At 43.8% G+C, this 27,533-nt stretch overlaps 2 protein-coding genes across 2 annotated transcripts; both read left to right on the forward strand.

Moving 5' to 3' along the window:
- Positions 1–5,850: 5,850 nt before the first annotated feature.
- ora6 (olfactory receptor class A related 6) lies at positions 5,851–6,756 on the forward strand (the record flags this gene model as incomplete). The annotated part of the gene is made up of 1 exon (XM_079180733.1): positions 5,851–6,756. One exon carries the CDS (start codon positions 5,851–5,853, stop codon positions 6,754–6,756), a length of 906 nt encoding a protein of 301 aa, XP_079036859.1.
- A 3,363-nt stretch (positions 6,757–10,119) lies between these two features.
- mgab (MAX dimerization protein MGA b) lies at positions 10,120–26,202 on the forward strand. The gene is made up of 22 exons (XM_079180734.1): positions 10,120–10,294; positions 11,390–12,561; positions 13,984–14,413; positions 14,579–14,675; positions 14,838–14,951; positions 15,038–15,157; positions 15,358–15,471; positions 15,590–16,031; positions 16,765–16,972; positions 18,321–18,558; positions 18,769–18,941; positions 19,061–19,277; positions 19,426–19,652; positions 19,792–20,034; positions 20,462–20,723; positions 21,244–21,890; positions 22,028–22,125; positions 22,231–22,276; positions 22,458–22,610; positions 23,329–23,440; positions 23,713–24,327; positions 24,422–26,202. Exons 2-22 carry the CDS (start codon positions 11,420–11,422, stop codon positions 25,357–25,359), a joined length of 6,636 nt encoding a protein of 2,211 aa, XP_079036860.1. The 5' UTR covers positions 10,120–10,294; positions 11,390–11,419; the 3' UTR covers positions 25,360–26,202.
- The last annotated feature ends 1,331 nt before the right edge of the window (positions 26,203–27,533 follow it).

Here is a 27,533-nt window from a genome sequence, read left to right on the forward strand (position 1 = left end):
GTTAATCAAATTACTTAAAACTAATTGACAATCTGACAACCTGGGATGAGATAGCGTTTTAGTTTTTCAGCACAGGAGTCTGGTTCTTGGGGATACAATGAAATACATTGATGTCTTCATTGAAAATAAACTTCTGTGTTGAGCGGTCAGAGAGCAGACTCACTGCTGCAGCTGAGATTCAGCGACCTGCTCCAGGACATTTTACTGTAGATGCTTGCTGATGTTGCAGTTGAACCCACTACAATAGTTAGCCTGTAGCTGTGAAAAAGAAGAAAGTCTGAAACCACAAGACATGATGCTTTTCCTCTCACACTCCTTGTTGGATGTCCAAAATCATTCGTGCATTTTAGTTTTTGAGTCTCCTCTAAACTATTCACACCTTCACACTTGATTAACTCCGTAGGAAAGTGTTGTAATACTTCAAGTGTCAAACACATTTTAATTTGGTGAGCTGGAAATTAAATGTAACTCTTTCACGAGCAATATATTTCTTAAACAGTAGCTTAAAGTTGCTATGTAAGACGGGAGGCATTTTGATTGGCTCTCAACGGCTCTCAACATGGTGACGGCTGAGCCAGCAGCTCAAACTACAGCAGAAGAGCTGAACAGAGCTCTCAGTGTTTACCTGAGGGGAGCCGGAGGATGGGTGGTGTTGGTCAGGATGCCGTTATAACACACACACACGAAAGGAGAGTGACTTTATTCTCTGCTCAGGTAGACATTACTCCACTATATCTTTAACACAGCAAATAGTTCACTGCAATATTCATGCTCTGAATATCAAATTAAGCACCTTTAACAAAGTGATTGGAGAGTGATTCATTTTGATTGCTGCAGCATATTAACATTTATATGAAGTTTTAGTCAGCTTTGCAGCTGAGGCTCCATCGTTCAAGTCTAAGTTTAGTCTGAAATCCCAGTTGCTCAGGTTTAACTTTAATGATGAAGATCATAATCAAGTTAGGTCTTCAGTGCTTATAGGCCAAGACCAAGTCTCTACTTTGAACAATCCGTACAAGAACTTAATAAAAACGTTAATTAAAGACTCACGTTAGACATTTTGACATATGGTGGGAAAAGCTGTTAATAATGTCTTTAATGAGGGCTCTCTTTTATTGAAGTGCCACAGCAAATCATTTTGTAATTTACACCTCTTCTTTTCTGGATGTGACAAGTCAAAATATCATCAGTGATAGGAATATTTCATTTTTCGGATAGTTGCAATTCTTAACATCACATGCACTTTGATTGTGTAAATATAAAAAACAAAAATGTCCAGACAGTATAACATTTAAAAGTCCAAAGTGTGGAGGTCTTCATCTATTATAGAGTCATTAATGTTCATCTCACAAGTGATGAAATCTGTGAATCCACACAGACTCAAGTACAGCATCAATAAAATCAACTCAGTCAATCACTGAGGACTGAATTCTGTTGACAAATGTCATTTCTAAATACGTGTCTTCAGACTTTCTTCCAAATATTTGAGACGGGTTGATTTTTTTTGTTTACTGTAATCTTTCAGAGGACATCCACACAGGTATTTTCACTTGTTCTGATTAGAGGTTGAAGGTGGGCGGAGCTACGCTGGAATTGCGTCATCTCACCAAACTACATAAACCAATAAGAAGGACAGAAGGCCCTCTGGTAGGGATAGGTGTCTTTAGGACTTTATTACTACAAGGAGCTACTCTCATCAATACGCTGTTCTTTTTCATGACTAAATAATTGCTTTTGAAAACATATATAGAATTAAAAAAAACAGAATTAGAAGTTATTTATAATTTAGATATAACTAAATATTGTTTCTAGAGCAGCGACAGTTATGTTTACAACAGCAAAGTCACTATAAAGTCATTAATATCTCACTGGAAACAAATCTAAAATATCAATATACCATTCCTGAGTGAAGTAAATGATAATAAATGATGAAGAACACAGACATCATCCTCTTGTCCTCTGTCCTCCTGCTTTGTCTCCGCCAGCAGAGAAGTTTACAAGAACTAACAAAGATAAACAGACTTCAGACAGACAGAATTTTTAAAATCTTGTTTGTAAAAAATGCTTTTGGCCGATCTTTTGTGCTGTGCTTGTGTAAACAAAGCTGTGGTGGATGAGGGATGCAGACAGAGCTAATTTAATGTGGGGTTGCTTTCGTTTACATGTTCCTGCTTGTTGAACAGATCTATTGATAAAGTATTGGCTTTTTACTCGCGAATGTTTAACAGTTACGAGCAAAGTTGTTATCAACGTGAATAATATTCAATTCCCCTGGTTCACCTCTCTGCCTCTGCTCTGTAGCTGACTTAGTTCTGTGTGTCTGTACTTGTGTGTATTAGTGTGTGTGTGTGTGTGTCTGTGTGTGTGTGTGTGTGTAGTTGGAGGAGCTCAGCCCGACACAGAGAGCTGAGGAGAAGCTCGCTGCAGCGTGATAATAAATTAGACAAAACATTTAAAAGTGCAAAAGCACCAGTAACTTCGGGGCTCATCAATACTCCGGTCTTTAATTATTCAGCACTGGGGCCCATTTAATACTGAGTTTCAGTACCCATCCCTTCCTTTATTTAATGTAGATAACCCAAAGGGTGCTCGCTCAAGCCAGTGTTTAGTTTGTCCATTCTGGGCTTCTGTAGAAACATGGCATTGCAACATGGCGGACTCCATGGCCCCCATGCCTCCTGGGTGTCGTCAAGGACACAGAAGTATCTCCCAAGAAGTGAAAGATATCCTGATACACAAATACAAGCTTAAACAAGCCCACCGATTAAAATAGACAACTACTAAGCAACTTAAACAGTTGTACTTTCTATATATCAGCTCATTTTGTACTATTTGAATGGTACAATGGTGGTAAATAGACATTAAATAGCCATGTTTAAATAATTAATAACCACACCCACTCGTTCTGTGATCCCGGTAAAACATAACAAAGACAATCGTTATTACAGTTCATGCTACCTATCACAAGCAAACAACTTACCACATCAGGACAAGCGGCCTGGACGCGAACTTTACTGTCTGGAATTCACTCCTTGCAAATATTTGACATAGATGAGGGGACAGGACCACCATGAACTGGTTAAAGCATAGAGAGATCAACATGTCGTACCTTTGCCAGTCTGAAAGAATCTTGGAAGAAGATCTAGAAAGAAGGAGGACTGACCTGTGATTTGATGCAGAGTGGTGTTGTAGCTAAACCAGACCTGTGGGAGATACTCGGGTTCTTCTGCTCAGTCGACAAGATGCGTCCCTCCCTCTTCCAGGGTGTGGCCTCGGCTCGCACATCTGGGAGAGTGTAGTCAGGTTGTTGGTGCACTATACTTTTCAGCTCCCTGCAAAGATTTAGATGAAGCACATGTTCAACAAACTGATGAAGTGCGAATGTGAAAACTCTTACAGTGACATCCTGCTGCTTTCTGAGTCCAAGCCGCTGCTCCTTCCTGCTCCATCCTGCTCCTTATCAGTCCCGAAGTTGCAGAACCGAGTCCCTCAATCCTGTAGTTCACTGGCCGTGATTGGGGTGAGAAACCGTCCGTACATGCACAGACTATGCCGCCCTTTTGCTTAGCAGGGAGGAACTGAGGCAAGTCAGCTTTAATATCTAGCAGGTCTCTCAATGTGTTCACTGCAGTTTTGTTTAAGTCAAAAAGGAAAAAAATAAAGAAAAAATACTTTAAAGAAAACAATCCTCTCAGTAACCAAACGCACTGCCAATGTATCAAGCACACAACGCCACAATGTTGAAAGGCCTAATTTAGCTGCTAACTTTAGCTACTAACTTTGGATCCCAATGGCCCTTTAACTTCTCGTTGAAGTGAAACAACTACAAACTTCGCCATAAAGTCTGCAGGTGTAAATCTTGTGACGATCCCTTCGCTCCTTTAGGTGTCCCTGGTTCTTCTCTGTCTTGCAGGATCTGGGTTGTCTGGCAAGTACAAGCCGTTAGCATGGCTGTAGTAGACTTGTTTGTATGCTAACTCTGAAAATAGAGATGTATTTTTTTGGTAGCCCAAAGCAAAACTCAATGTCGGCCTTTTCTAATTAGGGAGATTATAGTGTTGTTTCCATTGTCATTGAGAATATGTTAGCGTACTGACATTAGCATTTGGCTCAAAGCACTTCTGTGTAAAAGTACAAACCGTTAGTGTGGCTGTTTGTTTATGTGCTAAACCCTCATTCTTTTTTTTGTGTGTGTAAAAAGGATATTATTGTTAGCGTTGTCATTTTGTATGTTAGTTGTGTTACTTGTATGTTACCGACGTTAACATTTGGCTCAAAGCTCTGCTGTATAAGTACAATTCGTTAACGTGGCTGTAGACTGGTTTAAGTCTAATCTATGTCGGTTCTACCTAATAAGGTTATAGTTGGGCTTTTCTACAAAACACAGTCCAGTGAGTTTACATACAAAATATGAGAGTCAACAGATGTGATTTGTGGAAATCTCCAACAAAATCTCACTGTATTAGACTGAAACGACAGTGATTTGTGGTTTGGATCGGCATTACAATAAAAAAAAATGGCAGATAAAAAACACAAGCTATTAAGCAATAAATTAAATGTATTGCACCTTAAATAGAATGAAACAATGAAAAATGTTCGATCAGCTCTTCGATTGGTAATTATTGAATGGTGGAAAAGGACTCATTATGTAACACTTAGTTTATCCATTTACTGCCAGTGTAGGGCTTATCCTTAATTACACACACACACACATGTCCACACACACACACACACAGTGGGATTCACAATTAGGCTGAGTCAGGATGCAGGGCTTGATTGAAGAGAAAGTCTGCTAACTAGACGACGCTCTAAAAGAGGGAAAGAGACAAGCTGGAACATGAACTGGTCCTGGGTGAACAGCAAAGGTCCAGAAGCCCCTGTCCCATCATGTCTGTTCCTCTGTTTGTCCACCACACACACACACATACACACACACAGACTCTTTATGATATTTGAATTATTTGAATTAAAAGTCCCAACCAACCCGGTTAAGGGAAAGAGATATTCATCCGAACCTCATCATATCGGTTCGTCAAAGTGACTTTAATTGCAACTGACTCAGTCCTTCTCTCGTCCTCTTCACAGATTCTCTTATTCTGAAACAGGAAGTTTCTACCGTTGTATTTGGAGACACGACACAATGCCAATTTTCAAAACAGATGGTAAATTAAGTATATATACAAGGTGGATGTTATCAGTTATTTAAGGTCACACTATTTAAATCACTGCTCTTTTTCAAATCAAGCAATGGAATCACGATCTCAGTATCTCAATACTTTCCTGAAGAGGTAGCAAAGGCTTTGACACTGTTTTACACCTATAATTAATGGGTGGAGAACTACTCAAGTAGTTAATAGGGGAGATGTTAAAAAAAGACATCATTGGTTGATTTCTTTGGGGGTATGGCACAGTTGTGTGTGGTAAGTCAAAAATATAGCATGTCAATTAAACCACGAAATTACAAAAACGAGGCGAGGATCAAGTGTCAAAGGATGTAAATGAGCTCTTGCAGGAATTGCACTTGGTGATGTCAGCCAGTGGAAAAAAAACCTCCTCTAAATCTTACACGGTGCTGGTCTCAAGATGAAGCTTTGAAAGGCTCAGAGGTAAAACTTTAATGACTCCCAGCCTTCAATGTTTCCAGCCTCCCGTCTATAATGAGCACAGCCAATCACAGAGCTACGTTCTTGCCACCTTTGAGAACTTGATAACAAGCGTGTCTGGTCAGTGATGCGGAAAAGAGAGATGATACAGAACTTCTCTCCATGCTGGAAAGTCATATCTCCGTCTGCTTCTGTGGCAAGAGGAACACATACGAGACTTGTTTTGTGTGATCTTATACGTTCAACGATGGATGGTTTTTCCATCAACCTCCTGGGCTTGAGAGTCTTCATTTTGTGCATAGGACTCATGGGTAATGTATTTCTCATCCTCGCCATCATTCAGATCAAGTTCACCCGAGTCAAATCCTTTGATTTGTTTCTCCTGGGACTGGCTTCAGCCAACTTGGGGGAAATTGTCATCGTGACCGTCTTTGACGTTATCACCCTCCAGACTTCCTCCGACGGCGTCGACGCCTGGTCGTGTCGCTCGCTCAAGTTCCTAACGAAGTTTGGGGAGATTGCCAGCATCCTCTTCACCGTCCTCATCAGCGTCTTCCGCCAGCAGAAGCTGAGAGACGCCAACCAGAGGGCCAGCCTCCCGATCTACCTGGACAGCATCAGGTCAGCCTGGATGGCGAGCGGGGTCTGCGTGCTGCTCGCCGCGCTGCTGAGTCTCCCCATTTTCATCATTGACCCCGAAGGCCCTGCGGGGAACGTCACAAGAAACAGCAGCGACTGCCCGCCGGACGTCTTCCAGTGTAGCGAACGTTATTGCCCCGCACTCAACGGCGTGTACAAATACCTCTTCCTCCTGGTGTGCAACCTGCTGCCTCTGGCCGTCGTCACTGTAACCGGCTGCCTCATCATCGCGGTGCTGCTAGGCCAAAGGACGAAGGTGACACCGGCGTCAGGAGGCCGGAGGAGCAGAGGTTCGAATCTCCATCGAAGCACCGTAGCTGTGCTGGCAGCCATGGGGTTGTTCCAGCTGGACTGGACTCTCTACCTGATCCTCCAGCTGACTGTTGACCCCACTGACTTTCCTTTTTGGGCTGAGGCGGAGTTCCTGATCTCATTTTCCTACACGTCCATCAGTCCGTATGTGTACGGGATCGGGATTAACCTGTTCTCTCTCAAGAACTTTAAGAAGAAGTAACTAGGCTTTCCTTCTGGACCGGATGTGTTTTTTTTAAATTGGGATGAGCTCTTATTGTTTTTAGCGATAAAATATAACTAAGCAGAAACAAATCACATAAGCTTTTTGCTTGCCAAGATATGCCATTTTTTAATTACGTGTTGTAAACTGAGGATGATATTATGATACTGAAGTTGCTCAGTTAGTTCAGGGAGAGAAGAGGTTTATTTTTAGAAATGCTTTCATGCTCAGACATTGCATTACCTTTCTACAATTGTAGACATTTGATTAAAGCAAATTTTGTTATTGCCATTTTTTTTTTAATCAAACGTTTTATATATTTATATGAGAAAACATTTTAATCAGCCTTATAGCAAATGCCTTTTTTTTAATTACAAAACTACTGGAGAACTATTATTCTTTAGGCTGAAAGAACTAATGTTTTTGCTCCTGAAGATGCTTTCTTACAGCCCGACAGTCAGAGGTGGGCAAGCAATTCTCATTCGGTGCATTGTGAGCCTCTGTTTTGCTTATTTTTCAATGCAATTCTTCACATAACAGCTGCATTTGTATATAAACGCTTGTGCACAGACACCAATTAGTTGCTGCAGTACAATAAGTTTCTCTCTTGTCTTCTGCAGTTTAAGCTTTTGTAACATCGCTGAAAAGATGTGTCACATATTAGTCGTGGTTTTACTGTGACCAGTTTAGTTGGATGTATTTAGATGTAGGAGATCGGAGATTGATGTTAAATCTGTATCTCAGCCAACTTTAACATTAACTTTACAGCCTCAAATGACATGATGAACCACAGAAGATTCTCAATAACACCATGAGGTGCGAGTGTCTGATAGTGAGGAAAGCTTCTGAAGAATTGGTCATTATTTTCCTTCTGCCTTGTCATCTTAATTTGGGCTTTCAAATATAATCCTGACAAAATACGGATCACTTTTGTATCATGTCCACAGCCTAAACTCAAAAGCAGTCCCTTATTAACACCAGTCTTAAAGAGGCGATGACTAAATATTGTGCCCGTTCGTGGATATTTTAAATTTGGTTTGACAGTTGTGACAGAAGCTCACAAAGGCCATTCAAAGTCTGTGCTCTGCTCTTTGTCTGTGCTGCCACCTCTGATTTTACATTCGTGACATTACAATTAGGTAGCTGTCTATACGCTCTGTGTTGTTTGTTATGGAAGTAGAAAATAAAGTCACACTTACTAAAGAGTTGTTATACTATAAGAACTCTTTAATAAGTGTGATTTATTATGCAGCAAATGTAAAGAGCCCATGGGATCTTTGTATTTGCTGCAGATATTAAAAACACGAAACTTAATCTGTCAACGTGTGGTGGTTAAATAGGAATAATGTGGGGTTTTTTTCTATTAAAATATTAAAAACAAGTGTTATTTTGACTTAGCTGTTATATGTCTGCACCATTTTAGGCTGAACTCCTGATTTATTTACTTTTCTACCAGAAAAGCAGTTCATTATTTAAGATATTCCATATATATAATCTAATATTGTTGAAGTTGTACAGTAAATACCTTTATGTTAGACACTTAAATAAATTGTCTGTTCCTCTGAAAACATTTCAACTTCCGGTTACTGGAAAAAATAGAAAAATGACCATGGTGTAAAATCTTAATATTTTAGTTTATGGGAGGTTTTGCCTCCTGCAGATTAATCAGTTAATTAATTAGTCTTAATATGACACGTGTAAAAACCTTTCCGTGTATATTCCTGACTATCAAATACATATATATTTTAAATACTTTATCAAAGCCACATAACCGCACCGGTTTTAGGATAAACTGCTGCTCCACATCATGAACGTGGCAGCAGCATGTCGCCACGAGATCCCCACGTAGAACACAAAAGATCGGTAGGTTCACGTGGGCTTTTTTCCCCCACTTCCTAGTTCTCCTGGTTAGACCCCGCCCTGTTGGTTTAAACATATATCACTCCTGGTGTTGACATAATTCAGCTTTTCCATTTGTGTGGGACGAACTATAACCCTATCACGGATTATAATATGTTAAGAGATGTAGTGTTGTTTGTTGTGTTTTATTCCACAAATGAAAACACAAACAGCTCAGATGATAATTCACTTAATCAGCTGTTAAACCCATCTTTGCACTCATGCACAACAGCTGCGATGCACACTCGCCATATTTATTCCATGTTTTATTTATTGAAATATTTGTACTTGAAACGTCAAGGTGTTGGAGCCCCCCTGAACTGAGCCATCTTCCTTCCATTTCGTTTGTTACTTACATTTTTGTTATTTCTCAGTCATAATAAGACACAATGAATCGACTTGTACAGCGAGCTACAGTCAGTGTCCAGTCCAGTGTCGCCTGCAGGAGCTTTTGGTGGCAAATATGTGGAATATCTCACAAGTTTAGACATTATTTTGGGTGGATGATGTACTTCCGGTAATAGATATATTACAAACCCATACAGGGGCCATTCAGTTGGTGTCCAGCTGTCCTTCACAAAGACTACAAATTAAATGAAAGCGTATTAGATTGGCTTATATGGGAAAATTATTCACCTGTATTTATCATATTTCGCATTTAGCCGCCATCTTATCAGAGGAAGCAAAGCCAGTTAACGTTGTTTTGCGGTGTGTCTGTCTTACATTTTTGGAAAAGGTAAACCTGAAGTTATTGATTTTAGATAATGCAGGTACATTTTTAATTCATTGTCGCGAGGGGGCATTGACTACTACATACTACTTTTTTTTTTTTTTAAGTCAGCGGTGTTTTTGGGTCAAAGTCTCAGACCCACCGGCACCATGATGACACAACTGTCCGGTAAAGTCCTCGGGAGGGGAGCCTGCGCATTGGCTGCTGGAGCTCAACCGCCATGGTGAAGGTGTGACGTCACCACCCGAGAGCACGGATGTGTGTGTGTGTGTGTGTGTGTGTGTGTGTGTGTGTGAGCACGAGAGGGACAGAGAGGAGAGGGTGTGTGTTTGTATGAGAGGGTGAGAATAAGATAAGAAGTGAAAGGAATACAAAAGGAAAGCAACATAAAAGTCCGTTCATATCAGGAATTATTTTTAAAAAACGAAACGTTTTTCGCGGAAACTTGCTGAGAGTTGTCCTGCGCGCGCGGACTGAGCTCGAGGTGGGAGCAAAGCGAGAGAAAAAAAAAAAAAGATCTCCGGGATGGTGGACTCCCGCTTTCCTCCTCGCGCTGGCGGCCCGGGAATCACGCGCCATTGAAAGAGAGAGAGAGAGAGAGAGAGGGGGGGGGGGGGGGGGGTGATATCTTGTGCATGCGCTTTGGCTTCACTTGCGTGCACGCTCGGGGTCGGTCGGTCGATGCGAGCACACTTGGCGTGGCTCTCGGCCTCCATTTGCCAGTTTGTGTTCACGTTCGAGGGATTCACTCGAGGCCCCCGTTCAAACGGCGACGACGACGACGCGCAACAGTTGTGGAGTTTTTTTTTACCGTAAACGTTGACGTGACGTCGCGGGCCACGAGGCGTTCTGTAACCCTCGACGACGGAAAGGTGAGGCGTCAGTGAAACCTGCAACTTTTCCAACTTGGTGAGTGGAGGAGCGGGCGGCCTTGTGTGTGTGTGTGTATGTGTGTGTGTGTGCTTCTTCTTCTTCTTTTTAAGGATGCAAAATAGTTACACGGGAGAACAGCTGGGAGTTTGAGCGGTAAACACGCCGGTAGCAACCGATTTAACGCTCTCGTTCGCCCGGTAAACACCTTTTTAGTGCGCAGCATCTGTGTGCTGGTGTGATTATTAAATTGACCCAGAGAGGGCAGGACGTCAAGGGGAGCTGTTTACGTTACTAGCTCGTGCTCTCTCGTCGACGGAGGTTGATCTCACCAGGTATACACGTGCAGGTAGAAACAAAACGTCCCGTTCTGAGGGTTTTATCGATACTTTAATAAAAAAAAACACACGGGCCTGTCCGAGCATTTCAGCCATGCATGTCCTCAGCGGTGCGAGACCAGGCAGGCTATTGGTCGGTCACACCTCGCGGAGACAAAGTCCACTTCTCTCAGTAGAGAAATTATATATTAAACTTTAAAAAAATAACACTCAAACTCCCTTTGTGCCATTTGGTACCACTAGCTCTTAGAAGAACCACGTATGAAATGGCCCGTGGTTGTAAATAAATCATAATTTTTCATCCATTAGGAGCTGATTTATTTAAGTTTCTCTGGTTTAGACACAATGAGACATCTTGACATGTGGTCTGTTGTGCCCTATAGATTACCACACATTCACACAACCAGCAACGTGAGAAACCCACGGTGTAATGTCTTTAATTTAGAATAATATTAGATTTTGACTGTGCATTTAGAGCATGTTTACCAGTACAGCTGAATCAGAAAAATGATCAAATATAGCCTACATATTTATTTTAAATGTTGAAATGACAGTTCTTAAGGATGAAGTAAATAACACGACTAAGGTTGTTTACAACCTTTATTTAAAAGTAGAACCGCACATTTTTGGATGTATTGGCTGCTAAATAGTTTACATTTCTTGCATGGTAATTGCTTTTGTCTGGGTTTTATTTGGCCGTCGTTTTTATCTTCTGTCTTTATGCTTTCTTCTGATTGTTTAATTAACCGTGGTGCTGTTTAGTTAACATTGTTATGAATATATTGTTTTCTGTCAGGTATCAAATGAAGCGGGACAGCCGTTGGTGATGCCGGCCTCCGACTCTGAGCCCACATCGATGGAGGACCCCCATGCGTTGGAGGATGAGGAGGGGAGCTCCACTAACATCCCCTCCCCAGCTCCTCCCACAACCGTCCCGTCCTCGACTCCTCTCGATCCGACCGCCACAAGACCCGATCCTTTCCCGAGCGAGACAACGACTGAGACGAAAGCCGTCTCCGTGGCAAGTAACGACTGCAGCTCGGCTCTCTCTTCGCCCGCTGAAGCCAGGCTGGCCGCCACACCGTCCGTTGAAACGAGCCCGGCTACCTCACGTATAGCGTCGGCGTCAGACTCCCTAACAGACACGGGGTTGAGCCTCGTCAGCATAGCAGAACTGCCGCCATCGTCGCCGCCGCCTGTGTTGCCATCCACCACATATGGCAAACCGGGCGTGGTGAATAACTTTCCCGCGGTGCTGAACTTCAAAGGTGTCAGTGTCACTCTGGAGAACAACAGCGTGTGGAAGCAGTTCTACGGCTGTGGGACAGAGATGATTCTCACGAAACCGGGGCGCCGCATGTTCCCGTACTGCCGCTATCGCCTGTCTGGTCTGGATCCAAACCGGCAGTACAGTTTGGTCCTCTCCATTGTTCCATCGGACCCGTACAGGTACCGCTGGAGCTCAACCAAGTGGGAGATCACCGGACCGGCGGAGCACCAGGGTCAGGGTCTGATCCGGGCCTTTTCCCACCATTACTCACCCGGTCTGGGCTCGGAGTGGATGGGCACCTTGGTGTCCTTCTACAAACTCAAACTGACCAATCACCCTCAAGACCTCGACGGCCATATAATCCTAAACTCCATGCAGCGCTACATTCCTCGGCTACATGTGATACCCGTCCCGGACGGGGACGTACCGACGCCGGCCCAGCCGGTGGTTATGGGACCAGAGAGCATGACTTTCACTTTTCCGCAAACCGAGTTCATGGCCGTGACGACTTATCAGAACTTTCGCATCACCCAGCTGAAAATTAATCACAATCCGTTCGCGAAAGGCTTCCGGGAGGACGGGAACAACACCCGGCTGATCCGGGTCGCTACTGAGGCTCCACCTGTGCTGCTGACGGACACTCAGCCTCCTGTTTCAACACCTGCTGAACCCAACGAGAAGAAGGAGGAAGAGGAGGAGGAGGAGGAGGAGGAGGAGGAGGAGGTTGTGGATCTGAGGTGAGTCTATATCCACCAGAATTCTGTTAACACTCTACAGGGAGACGGGCAATGAGGGGCTTCTTAATATTCACAAATGACGGGTTATTACCGTTTAATCACAGAGGTGGTCCTCTCTCGTGGTAATACATAACATTTACGGGCTCTTTATCCAGGAAGTGACACGTCTTTAGAGGGAGACCCAGCAGAACAATCCAAGGAGCTTTTTTTGAATTTATATAAAACGGCTAAGCTCCTTGACGTGATCCATCTTTTCATCGACAGAAGATGAATATAATTCCTTTTTCTCTCTGTGACATTTTAAACAGAGAGGTGATGGAGCTATTATCCATCTTGTTTTCTCTGAAGAGAAGATTAAATCTGTGGAGTTTGCCGATAAAGCCGGTGTTGAAACGGTTAATAGCTTTGTGCCAGTCATCCTCTCGAGGAGTTTCTACGGTTTTACCCTTTTTACAGACAAAAACCACTTCAATGCAATGCAGTACAACAACTAATAAAGATATAGTTATAGACTAAAACTGTCCATTATAAACTTAGTAAACGCAGAATATGTGACAGAGCTATTGCACTGGATTGCATTCAATTTTTTTAGGTGTACCTAATAAAGTGGCCATGACGTGTTTCTACATTTGGTATTTGACTATGTGCGACTTTTGGAAAAGCTTTTTTGTCATTCACAACCAACAATAATTCATTCACGATGCTTTTTTCTTGCAAAGTTTTGTATTTTAATGTTAACAGAAACATCACACTAGCCTCATAAAAACATAATGGGAAATACATCCACAAAGACGTACACAATGAGATATACCTGAAGAAAAATCATCTTATTATAACTGTGGTATACAAACAAAGTCTTCAAAGTAACCTAAACCCAATTGTGCATCTATGTAGCATGTTGAGGATAAATTCTGTCAGGTCACTTTAAGAAACCACCATATTTACGGTGGATTGATAGAATAACTAACATCTTTACACACGATGAAGTCCAGCGCAGTGTTTGAGGGGAAACTGAAAACAGGACTTTTGCTAAACAAGAACAACACCGTAAAAGTGTTTTGAATTCACAACTAAAATGATGGAGTGTAAAGTCAGCGTTTATTGCGGGGCTGTTGTGTTGGATTGCGTTACAGAGATCCGGTTTGGCCGATCGTCTGTCACCGATGGCTGAAAGTCATCAATCACTGAGCCTGACGTGGTGTCCTTCTTGCTGCCTTTGTTACCTTTGACAGGTTGAGGATTTTGGGCATGTTGGACTCTAACCATGTTACGCAACACCGCGTATGCAGACATACGCTGGGAAACGGGTGGTTTTGCATCAGTTAAACTGCTGGAATCACCTAATGAGAACATCAGAAACATCCTTTTTTCACTGTCTTACAGCACAAAGACTCCCACCGTCTCTGCTTCTCTCTCAAACGAGCAAAGGACCCGACTGGTCCTGAAGCCCATAATGTCTACTACCTCCTCCACCAAGGACGACCCGTACGTCCACTGTCTAAGAGGCAAGCATGCCCTCGGTGAGCTTGTGCTTTTCCAAAACCACCGTCCGCTTGTCGAGCCCAAAGAAGAACCTCAGGCTGCGATAGCCATCACTCCCGCTGCCTCCACGCCGACCCCGGGATCGTCACCCGGGTACCACAAGAGGAGGAAGAGGATCAACAGACATTGGTCCAATTCGCGCGGAAGAGACTGGAAAGCTGCAGCTGCTGCTGCCCCCCCCACGGTATTCCACAGCCCATCATTGACTGTCGCTATGCAACCAGAGCTGGATGATGTAGAGGGCCTGCTGTTTGTGTCGTTTACCTCGAAGGTAAAACCATAGAAAATTTAGTAGAACGCCTCAAATGACTGCAAAGGTTGCTCTGCACTTAACTGATGATGGGGGTTTGTTGTTGAATACCAGAGTGATTGTGTGTGCGTGGTAGTAAAAGTTTCAGGTTGTTTTTAAAGCTTTTATTGTCTTTAAATGTGACAGGAAGCTCTTGAGGTTCACGTCGGGGACAGGCCAGCCAACAGCACACCAGCAGCATCTCCAATATCCCCATTGACACCGATGCAGTGGAAGGAAAAAGGTAAACAATGCGAAGACCTCTTTCATGTGGCTCACGTCTGAGCTGTTATACTGTGGATGTTATACCTATGTTATGAAACTCCTGCATTAACCTCTTGTCACCTCCTCGTTTAACTAACAATGAATCAAATGTCATGTGCACGACCCTCTGAAAACATCGCAGTGGACGTGATTCCAGAGACGGATGAGGAGAAGATTGCCCGCTTGGAGGCCACCCTGCTGCAGGACCTCCGGGTTCTCAAACACAGACAAGTCATCCATCCTGTGCTGCAGGAGGGTGAGTTCATACAAACACACATAAACATCCCAGCGGTTACGTAGTCTAGACAGAGTAATAAAGTGTTGATACTTTTTGTTTTCTAGTGGGCATGAAGTTGAGCTCCTTGGACCCGATGAAGTCCATCGACCTGCAGTATCTCAGGGTTCATCTGCCACTTCCTCCCCCAAACCTGCCAGAAGACAGCAAGGCTCTGTCTCCTGCTGGTAAGTTGGACTGATCTTTGACAGAATGTTTATTGAAGGGACGTTCGGCCGGGGCGAGTTGTCGACGTCATTGATAACAAATATACGTAGATTTGTGTAAATGTGCGTTGAAAGAAGAAATTGAGAAACTGGTGTTCTACTGTAGCACTTAAACCCTAAACACTTAAACATTGAATACTGTTGTGCTGATTCCTTCACAGATAAAGAATTATCCTTCATGTCACGGACAGGAAAGACAAGTGACGTGACAAAAATAAAGGGATGGAGAAACAAGTTCATAAGAAACAAAGAAACGTCTCCTTCTAACTGTGACGGTAAGCTTCTTGTTGTAGCTGCAGTGTCTCTTTTATCATGCAACGGGACTAATTACCAAGTGATTGACTGTACTGAAACCAACCGCATGTACTTGTGTCTGATTCCTTCTTCCTTTAGTTGACGGATTAAAGGGTCTTGGTTCGTCCTCTCCTAAAGGATCACAGAAGAACCTTTCTGCGTTCTGCAGCAACATGTTGGACGAGTACTTGGAGAGCGAAGCTCAGTACATGAGTGAGCGAGCCTCGGCCTTCTCCACAAACTGTGAGGACTCTGTGGCCTATCGGCTGCCCGTCAAAAGCGCCAGCTACGTAAAGACCCTGGACAGCGTACTCAAGCATCGAAAAGCTGCTTCCAAATTCCCCGTGGGGGCCAACAGACCCTGCCCGCTGTCCCACAAACCCCTCCTGTACTCTGCCCTGGCGTCGCCGGCTCCTCCTCTGGCCAGCCCCGAGACCCCTGTTCAGTCTGGAGTCCGGTCCACACAGCCGCCTGCGTCTTCGCAGCCACCTGCGTCTTCACAGCCGCCTGCATCTTCACACACTCAGCCAGCAGCACAGAGGTACGTGTGTGTTTGTAATTTCACTTCCAGGGATTAACCTATTAATTAGTTTCTCCTTTGGTGAATAAAACATCAGAAATTAGTCCATCATAGTGTCCCGAAGTGACATTTTGAAGACTAAGAGGACGTCTTCACGTTGCTTTTTTTGTCCAACCAACAGTTAAAAATCCAAAAAGTTTCAGTTTACCATGATAAAGAAAGAAAAATATTCACTTTTGAGAAGCTCGTACCATCAGTGTTTGGTATTTTTGCCACAAACTATTTTTCTTTCAGTCAACTGATCTATTATATCGACTAATTTTTAAGTTGGTTTTCTTTTCCAGAAAAGAAAACTTTAAAAAGTAATTTCTCGACAGAGTCAGCCACAGTGTTATTTGAAATGTTTCTTATCTGATGACATGAATATGAAATGGCTAGAGATGTACATTTTACACGATTCGTTTTCTACGATTAGTTTCCACTTCTGCTAGTTTTACTGGTTATATTTATTCATTTCCTGACTTTCAGATGTCTTAAATTCTAGGACAATGGTGACCCATGAGCAGATGTTTATATTTTATATATATGTACAGTATGTACTTACAAGTGTGAATATTGCCCAAAAAAATGAAGCTTTTAGAGGGCTTCTTTCTGTTTGAATGTTAGAGCAGTTGTGCATTGTCCTTCTTTTCTTCTAAACGTGCTCCTTTTAATCCTGCTATAGTATTTTAATCAGACCGTCCTGGCTCCTCAGATTGTCTGCGTACCTCCCAGGGCTCGGCCAGAGGCCGGCGGTGAGCTTTGGGCAGAGCCCCGCGATGACACACAGACCTTCAGGCCTCACTAAGTTCCAGCGCAGACTGATGCAGATGGAGCACGGAGCCCTGCACCAGGGTCTGAGTAGAACTCAGCTCACTACAGAACGACTGTCTGTGGCTCTGGCTGGTTTGCTGACTAAACAGGTGTGCAACATACTGAACAAGTGTTCTCTCGTAGGGTCCGTTTACAGTGTCATTTTATATTAACGATGCGGCTGATGTGCTTTAAATGAAATGTAAATTGGTGTGACGGAGCTCCGACAACGGGAGTTTTGGGGCCGATTTATCCCCGATTCACCGCGGAGGGGGATTCTGGTCCGGGACTTTGGTCTGTGCAGATGTTCGGTCCAGATTGTCTTGTAATGTGAGGGATTTACAGGTCCGGTCTTAAAACCTCCCGAGCTGTTCACAGCCTCATCGATTATACACCCAAGGATGTATTAAAGACACTGGATGCAGCGCCCGGTTCATTCAAGTTGCTCAGTGGCACACGAAGCATGAAACGTCTGACATCCGATTATGAAATTCAGATAATAATACCCAGATCTTCCAGTTAGTGAGCTTGCTCTATGGGCTCCATTATCGTTCTCGAGCTCATTCACTTAAACGGAGGAAGCAGAATAACTAGATTTGGTTATTAGTCCATTTTACAACTGATTTAAATAAGGGAAAGTTGATTCTCCTTAAATAAAAGTGTCTGCTGTGTTACAAATGTCTCTTTCAAAGCACAAGTCTATGGGGGGGGGTAAAGTCTTTTTCCATGGGCTCACATGACGGACCTGTACATTTAAATTCCACCGTATGGCCATTATGTAAAATTAGCTTCAAAGCCCCGCGCTCTTCCAGGGGGCTTCGTGCCGCCCAGATAATTTCAAACGCTTAAAATCTGGAAGATAACGTCAATACATTGGAGCGGGGCCATAATAGCCAACGGGAGAGACGAGCTGGGGCAGCTGACAGTGTTTCCAAGCAACGTGTAAATGTTCTTGCCCTTGAGGCTAACACACTTCTGTTGACAGATATTAAAACTGCCAGTTAAAATCTCACCTTCTCTCGCTGCTGAATAGACCACCTGTGTTGACCGTGTCTCTTTTTCTCTCCCAGGCTCGTTCAGCCTTCTGCTTTTTGTTTGTTTTTCTCACTGCAGAGGATTACTACAGCAAGTTGTAGCGCAGCGTCGGTCTCTGTTTTATTTACATCTGCTTCCTCGTGAGATCTCGGGGGGTGGTGCGTTGCTCCCTCTGGCACCATAATCTTGATAATATCCTCTAATGTGTGATGTGCCATTATTTTCAAATCATGTTTGAGATTAGAGAGAAGAACATCTGTGGAGATGCTCCTTTTGTGTGTGTTAAGCAACCACTTTTTAAAAGTGGTTAGGATGTAAAACTCCTGTACTCAGACAACAATGCTCACAACATACACACAAATCGACACGTCTTACACACATTTGAAATAGTTTTGATGGCTCTTGTCTCCCTTTTTTCATCAGATGCTGCCCAGTCAGGTCTGGAAAGTAATCAAGTATCCGACGTATAAACCGACGGGACCTGAATGCGGTCAGGAGTTCTGCGTGCTGGGCTGCGTGTGTTCGAGTCTCCAGCATCTGAACAGGGCTCCCTTCCACTGCCGGCGGCCTGAATGCATGTTCGGCTGCGCCTGCTTCAAACGCAAGATCATCAAGCAGCTGAGCGCGGGGGAGAGAGAGGAGCTGATCCAACCCGTTTACTGTAAGATCAAGTTATTCTGATATCCTCTGTTCTTTGTGTCTCTACAATTGTGGTTTCAGGATGAATAGACTTAACACCGACATATCTGTTTATATCGCTGAACTCTCGTACATTTTGAGGAGATTTTTGTAGCTTTTGTTTCCTGCTCAGTTTGGTCGCCGACCCTCTGTAACTCAGAAGCGTCAATGAGATGCTTTTGTCCCTCCCCAGCTATGACTAATATGGAACATATGGTCCAGCCTCACCCGGGCTCTCATGCTAATAGACTGTGGAACCGCAGCACTCACAAAGTAGATCCTGAACCACTCTTCATCCCCAAAACTGCTCCACCGTCTTTGGCTCCTGGAAAGAAACGCACCAGTGGAGCTCGACTAACGCAACCGGTAAAATACGTTATTATTAAATCTTATTGATGACACTTTAGAACTAAAAGTATTTGATTCATGCATTACACTGTTTTTCCCTTTTTTGTTATTTATAACTGAAATGAAAATCATTGCAGATTCGAGAAGAGGATAAGGATCCGGTGTATAAATACTTGGAGAGCATGATGACGTGTGCACGCGTAAGGGAGTTCAACAGCAAGCCTCCCCCTGAACTCAGCATTGAGCCCAAGATCCTTGAAGTTTCTGCACTAAACACAACGGCAAAACCACAGAAAACAACCACTGATGACCTGCCCAAAAAGCCCCACAGTGCTCTACTGGTTACAAAAGCAGGTACGGAAACAAAGAAGATGTAATGAGTGTTCTGAAATCCTCATTCTTTTGTATTTGTTTTTGGTTTCCTACCCTGTGACTGTGTGATATTGAAGATATTCTGCTATTTGTTGGTAAACACAACCATATTGATTATGTCGCTCGGCAGGAAGGGTCTCTGAGGGAATCGCATCGGGTGAAAAAGAAGCGAAAAAGCAAATCGAGATCCAGTCGGCGTGTAAGTGGGTAAAGGACCGCAAAATGGTCCTGGAAGCATTATGTCAGCGCATGAATCAGAACAGGCTGTCTCGACGCTTCTGGGTAAGACCGTACCGCATCCACCCGGTCGCCAAGATCTTCATGAAGAAGCCCAGCGGCTCCTTCGTCACCTACAGGGTGAGTCTCTGAGGAGCAATGCATCTGTGTGGCAGTAACAAGTCATTGAAATTGTTATAAATCCATCTTATTGGACCAGCCTCTCAATATTATAAGCTCTTATGTAGTGTTTGTGCTGCTCTACCTCCCCTTCTTCTAGTTGCGTATCAGTAAACCGTCAAAGGCCAGTGACACTGAGGAAGATGAATTCGAAGACAGCGATGAGGAAAAGCAGCCCGATAAAAGCTTGGACGGGGACATGGATGCAGAAGAGGACGATTGCCCATATGGAGAGTCGGATGTGCAGATTGGAGTCACACCGTTTCTGAGTGGAGTTTTACCTGCTGGCAGACTGAAGGCCAGGACCAAACCTGTTGGCTGCCAAGCTTATGGACTTATACAGGTCAGTCTGAAGGGAATACCATTTATATAGAACACTATTAGGGCTGGGTATATTTCTATGGTTTTGCCTGCCGCCAAAAAGTGCAAGCATCCTTTTAACCCCGCCTCCCATCCCTCTGTCCAGCCTCTCGGGCTCATTCATGAACAGGAAGTTGATTCACAGCGCTTGACGGACTTGAAAATTGTAATTCCACCATTTGGCCACTATATAAGATTGCTAACAGCGCGGATAGAGATAACAACTGTGCCGACAGAGCTAGCAGCTTTCTGTTGGTATTACTTTAAGGGAACTGGTATTTATAGTGGCATCGTTATTAACACTCTTAATATGGTTTACCTTGTAATACATGACTTGCATTCATAGTCTTTAGGGGGAACCAATGATGTCTTTGTCAACTAGTGCTATCATTGTATTTCTTGCTTTACAGGTAAATGGTAAATCCTACAATCAGGCCAGACTGTTGCTGGGGAACATGGGATCTCTACATCCAGCCAACCGCCTCGCAGCATTCGTCACAGGCCGACTGCATCCTCCCGGCGGCATTTCTCTTAAAGTCTCTCGGAAATCCGACCCTCCTAACAAAATCCCCACTCCCGATGCTCCGCACATAACGGCTGCTGGCACAGCGGTCCCTCCAGTTACAACTGCAAGGAAAACCGCTGATCTGAAGCCACCGAAGCAGCCTCCGGGTAAACTCGTCTCTCTGTTCCTGCACTCCAGCACCAACGCCGTAGCTTGAAACTGATTGCTTCACAAAAGGAGGGGAAAGTAATCAACTCGAGAACCCTCCAACACAGACATACCTACAGCTACTGCTGAACAGTGAAGTCATCCAAGCAAATCAAACCACCACCACCTAAATACGTGTGCTCAGAAATCTAGATTCTAACGGATAAATAATACCAGGACCGTAACATTTAGTAACTGTGCGGAGGAGAGAAGTGGATACTCACAAACATGTGTCCATGTTACGCTCAGAAGCCCTAATCTTGCTCTCTTTCAGTAGTTACTGGTATAAACACAAAGACTGAGATGTATCAGCATCAGGTTAAACAGTGCTAATTGCCCTAATGTAATTAGGAAACGTCGTTAATTAACGGAAACATGCTTAGGATTAAACTACTTTAAATGTCTAAATATCAAGCCGGTATGTTGAAGTAGGATTGTTGTTTCTTCGTCTCACCACCCTGCGTTGTTTTGTTTCTGCAGTTCAGATATTCCCGCCAGACGTTCAGACGAAGGGATCCATCAACTCTTCCACCGTCGACCCTTTCGCCTCGGGCCTACGCAGCTCGGTCAGGCCCTTCCAGAACAGCTCCACGTCCTCGCCCGTCTCTCTCACCGTATCCCCGGCTCTGAAAACCCCCAGCTTCTTAGAACAGAGCGGCACCTACTCATTCAGGATCTGCCCTCCGGCTAACCAGGGCACCAGAGGCCAGAAGTTGCCAGGCATTACCCTGCCCGGGGGCTTCACCCTCATTGAGCTCCCAAAGCATGGAGCCGATGGAGCCGCATCAGAAGCTGTGAACACTACAGACGTGCCCGCTTTGGATAAAGCCCGGCCACAAAAAGATACCTTGGTTAATTTTGGCCACTCTGCAGCTGATTCAGATGCAAAGTGGCTTGGTTTGAAGACTTGTGCCGCAGCTAAGGACCTACCCAGCAGCACACCAGTGCAGCCTGGACCCTCCCCTGAGCTGGTGTGTGATGTGATGATACCATCAGATGAGAATGATGAAACCAACAGCAGGCAGGTGGAATCAAACCCGGACATCACTTCAGAGGACTTGAGCTCTGATTCCGACTCTGACTCCGACTCCGACTCCTCAGACTACTGTGGAGAGGCTGACGAAGATGTAAGTGTGAGGAATAAGAAATGTCTTTTGTTTCTTGTTCTAAAATGACAATGCAAAACAAATCTGCATATCTAATCCTGTGAATGCTGCAGTTATTGTTTCAGGTTTAAAAACAACATGTTTTTTTTTTTTTTCAGGATGAGGTGGTGGACATCGAGACCATAGAAGAAGTAAGACCCGGAGTGGCCATCGCTCAAATGAAAGAAGTTCTCCGCAAGGCACTAAAGGATTCTGGGTAATATATGTTAACGAAATGCACCATGTGTGGACCAGTGCGTATTGTTTCCCAATGTATGAATTTTGTCCCTCAAAGTTCTGTTCCATTCTTCTCTACACTCAGAGATTCCAGAGACGGTTTAGGATCAACAAAGGAGCTCGACGTCCAGGTACAACACAGACAGATATTCGGTTTAGTAGAAATATACACGCATGTACACATACAGCATATCTATCTTTTCTATTCTGACACCTGGTGCTAACAGCATCTGCCTTTGTGCTTTGTGAATATAAAGTGTAAGATAGACTAGTGTCGCTATTATTTGTACTTTAATATCGCCTCCATTCCAGGATCAAACGGAGGATTGTAAAGATAATAGGAGGCGGAAGAACCACACGGCGCTAGAAAGGCAAAGACGCAGTGAACAGCGGACCCTCTTCGACAAACTCCAGACTGTCCTGAAGAGCGACCCCCGGGCCCCCCGGCTCCACGTCCTCTCACTGGTCAGTACCACAGCTATGATGGGCCACAACTTACAAGGAAAAACTGTTTCCTCTTTAATGGTGTATTCCTACAAGTATCAGTGAGAAGAAGAAACAAAAAACATAGAAATCCATCGTGTGAAATAACCAAAACGATTTCAACTTTGGCAGAACATTGTGAGTTCATGAAGAACCACACCACCCTGTCTTCAGGGCATTTTTAAATAATTATGACTGTAGTGAACATTGCCAGAAAATGTTATTTCTGCTACCCCAAGTTCATTAGTTTAATTTGACATTAACCTTTGCAAAACTAATCAGCAGTAAACATTTGAACTTGTTTGAGACAGGTTTGATTTACCACTTCTCCACATGCATACTTAACTAATGTACTAATCTCACTTTAAAGCTACTCCCCAAAAAAACGCACTGTTTTAACTAATCTACTCACATGAACGGTCTCAAAGTTAACTGTGATTGACAGACAGAGTAATTGAGTGCCCTCTAATGTCCACATCAAGTGTTGTAATTGTTTCTATACAATGTGTTGTTCCACCAATTAGCATCAAAAAAGAATGAAGAGCAACTGTTCACAACAAAGACGGTCCAGATCCATGTATGCATGAGATGTGTGTGTGCGGCTGCCCACAGATAAATAATTTAGAACGATACAAGTTTAACAAAAGAGCTCCGGTTCCCGGTCTTCACTCTTGTCTTCTCTGTTGTGTCTTGTTTGCAGGCCCTGAAAGAAATCCAGAATCTGGTTGAGACGTCCAGGTGTCTGGAGGAGAAGAAGAGGAGGCTGACTCGGATGCAGTCCCTCTATGTGAAGGAGCTTTCCCTTTTGTCTGGTATGTACAGTTTAGTTGTTTCTGTTGTACTTGAGTCTCGCTTCGTGCTGATTCATGAACTATTCAAATGGAAATTAGTTGAAGCTTGTTATCCAAAACAAAGGCGCTCGTGTGAAACATCTTGTACTTGACATGACGATGGTTAGATATCTACTGCAAAGTGTACGCGTTATGCGTGAGAGAGAACCATACAGCCGGCCTACAGTGAGCCGGTCTGTACCTTTTTTTTGGTGACTTGTGTCTTATGAGATTCCCCTTTTAACTTTTTTTAGGAAAGACGGACACGCTGATTAAAAACAAGCTGAAGGAGATCTGCGAGAGGCAGAAAGTGACAGAAAAGACGACTCAATGGAAGCCTTTCTTCTCCAATCTGCTCCAGTCCAGAGCCGCTATCCTACAGTCCACCGCTCCTCCGTCTAAGCTGCCGCCCAGACCCCTGTTAATGCCGGACTTCTTCAGGGCTCCATCTCAGCCTAAACCACCCACGAATGCAGCCCAAAAGCAGCTGATGTCCCTGCTTCAGTCCAACCTAAAAAGGGCTCTTACCCAGTCCAGCACACAGCCACCCAAGGCCCCATCAGCGTCCTCTGCAGCCCGGGTCGAGGTCCCTGCGCCCTCACCACAAGGCGGTCAACATCAGAAGAAGTCCGAGGAGCAACCGGAGAAACCCGGCGCCCCGGCCCCGGCACAGGTCAGTGTGCCCACCCCCCAACCGGAGTGCTCTGCCGCGGCTACACCTCTGGTCACTGCAGCCCAGGATGGAGCCTCTTCTTCATCCCCAACACCCACTTCCAGCAAGCCGCCCGTTAAACCCGCGCCGTCCTTTTCTCTTCCTCTGATTCGCTCCAAAAATGGCAGAATCATACTTCCCTCATCTCTGAAACCACGTAAGTTAAGACATCCCGCTCTGCCCGTGAGTCAAATGAATTTATGTGTAATTATATTTTCTTACATGTGTATTTTCCCCCCATCTTCTCACAGTTGGTCATGGCTTCTATACACTCACGGTTATGGAACCCAGGAAGACAGGACAGGAGGATGACGTTGGCTCTCCGGGTGATAAGAAACCTTTTGATCTGGAATCATTGGTGAAAGGAGACAGTTCTGAACTTGACCGCCTTTTAGATGTAGGAAGCAATCATATTTTGGAGAAAGAGAAAACTGTACCATCGTCACAGTCCAACCCAAAGCGTTCAGGTGTAACGGCCCCCGTGGCTGAGCTTGCCCTCCTTGACAAATCAATCCTCATGCCTTCGGTGGCTCTGCAAGCTGCGAAGAGCGGCCAGGAGGGAGGCACAGCGGTGGGTTTGAACAAAACTCCGCCAACTGCCTGCTTGAGTTTTAATCGTGTGAAAGACGTTCCTGCTTCTGCCAAGCCTGATCCCAGACCTCCTGTAGTCGGCCGCTGCAGAGGCAGGCCCCGAAAGCCCCCCGTTACCCCTGTTGGTACGAGTAAAAAAGATACGGGGGTAAAAGACGCCAGTAAAAGGGAAACGTCTCTTCTGGTCGAAGAGAGACAAAACGAAAAACCGACTTCGAAGGTGACCAAGACACAAGCTGGGGGCTCCCCAGGAACGGTCGGTGACAGCGCCGTGCCAGTCAAACGAGGCAAAGGAAGGCCCCCGAAGAAGAAGTCTGCACAGCTGTGGAGTCCTCCGGCTGCGCAAGCAGGAAGTATTCCATCCAACTCCACGGAGGACAGCCCCGTCCGACTTTCTCGCAGTTCTAAAAGCCCCGATTCCAAACCCAAGGAAGGTCCCGCAAAGACCCCGTTGCTTAGAAATGTCAACACGTCTCGGCCACTAACCCGAGGCGCTTTAGGAAAGGACTTCCCCAGTGCAAAGAAGCGCTCCTGGATAGACGTAGAAAAGGAACTGGAACCAGAGCTTGAATCTGAGCCCGAATCTGAGTCTGAATAGTCGCCGTTTCTTCCTGTAGCTGCAGAACACACACACACACACACACACACACACACAGTCAGACCTCCGTTCGTCTCAGAGCTGCTCCTTTCTGTACGTGTTGGCACAAAACTCAGAGGACCTTTTTTCATACTAGAGAAGTTTTTTGGTATAAAGTATATAAGAGAAAGCATTAATTGACCTGCTGAATGTATGAACGATGATAATAATGAACTCCCACGTTCAGCTTTGATATGTTTTCTAAGATGCATTTCTGTCTCCTACATTCCCGCTCACTTTTCGTCAGAAACGGCAAAATGGCGATTTATTCAAATCATGATTTTTTTTTTTGTTGAAGTCCTTTGTTACTGATCTGTCCTATGCAAATAGAAATACGACTACAGGTTACAGTTCCAATACGTTAAGCCTTTCAGACAACTGCTTCATTAACTCATGTTAACTTATGTCGTTTCTTACTGAGAGCCAGTTTGACACTTGTATCCCTTTTTGAAAGTTTTCCGTTATTAACTCAGTGGAAATCATATGTAGTAGCACTTTATGTTTTTTGGTAGAAAGCACCCATGATCTCGTTGCTGTAGTGTGTGTGTATAGTAGTGGTCTGTGTTCTGGGGAGTGAGCTCAGTAACGTGCACATAAACCTGATGTGTCAGAAGCAATCAAGAAAAAAAGCTATTAGCCATATATTGTATCTATGAAAATAACCTTCTGTAAATATGATATTCTTCTTTTTTTTTTTATCGCAATACATTTACTTTGTGGATGATTTTGAAACACTGGTTCAGTTCAATTGAAAATGTGAAAAATAATGTGGCCTTTAAAATCAATAAAAACAACATGCATTTACTTCTGTATTCATTTCTTGTTTATTAAGAAGAGAATTGATCTGTTTATGTAAATGGCAGAAACATTTGTCAAGAAGATAAAACACTTGTACCTTGAAGCGCATTACCCAATTGTTTAAAAAACAGCAGAAATAGGGCCTCTCACGAGGGCGGATCACACTCAATAGAACAAATCAGTATGCCTAATCACCTTTTCATGATAACACACCTCAGTAAACTGTCCTGTCAGCAGTTAAAGCAGACGTGTCTGCTGTGATAGATTTCTGAAGTATTTGAAGAGGTCTTACTGACTGTTTTTACTGCCATTTCCACATCACCTGATAATATCTTGATATACGTATATCATTATATGCATGTTATTGAAAACATAAACACATGTTAAGTGTTTTATAAAAGAGACCAAATAAATACATTCAGGTGGAGTTAACAGTCTATCTCAGAATAACAGAATATGCGCTCCAAAATGTATTAGGTGACCCTCATAAAATCTCCTGCAAACCACCTGTGGATCCCAAACTGGTCTTTGGGAATAACCGCTTTTAGGGATTATTTCTTTGTAAAAAAAAACTATATATTTATATACGATTTATTTCATTTGTATTTTACAAAGAAAGAATAAAATCTGCAGTCCTTATTATGAGCAAACATATATCCCAAAGTTTAATAGTGTTTAGCTGTATTACATATATAGGGAGTTCTCTACAATGATTGTGATTGGTCTGGCGACAATGGGGGGCGTGGTCTGTTTTTCACTGGAAGCCTAATCAGGGACAGCACGTGCTTCTTTTCAATGCAAATGCCATCTTACATGTCAAACACAAGGCTGTCAGACTTAAAATAATGTTATAACCTGACTTTAGATGATAATTAATGTATGTTAGATAAAGTAGGACAGTGCGAGACACTATGTTAGGAAAGAAACAAACAGCATCTGATTGGTTGATTTAATGATTCAATACCCCAAACAAAAAGAAGATTGAAAATGACTTTAAGTTAAGCCAATTTGCACATAGTCTAAAAGAACAAGTGTACTATTATGCATTTAAAAGATACGTTTTTATCGTCCAATCAGCAGCCCAAACAAAAGATAGTGACCCAAATACCCGCCATGCAGCTTTAAGACAGCCTGCGGCCTCTCTTCTCTCTGTAATCCTATTAAATCACTGAGGTACACAACAGCAACAAAAGCAATCATTGATGTAATCACGAGACCGGTGCAGGTTGAGATCCATCTAATGATGGCATGCAGCCCCCCCCCCCCCCCTCCTCTGTCAGTGCAAATCTGAGCCATGGGACAAGTTGACATCAGTCCAGAAGTGGTGGGAGGCTGCA

Source organism: Pholis gunnellus (genome assembly GCF_910591455.1).
Source record: "Pholis gunnellus genome assembly, chromosome: 19".
Lineage (NCBI taxonomy): Eukaryota > Metazoa > Chordata > Actinopteri > Perciformes > Pholidae > Pholis > Pholis gunnellus.

Coding starts and splice junctions, on each gene's coding strand:
- mgab (XM_079180734.1), top strand. CDS start 11,420: ATGCCGGCCTCCGACTCTGAGCCCACATCGATGGAGGACCCCCATGCG. Junction 20,035..20,461: donor AAGCTTATGGACTTATACAG/GTCAGTCTGAAG, acceptor CTTGCTTTACAG/GTAAATGGTAAATCCTACAA. Junction 20,724..21,243: donor GCCACCGAAGCAGCCTCCGG/GTAAACTCGTCT, acceptor TTGTTTCTGCAG/TTCAGATATTCCCGCCAGAC.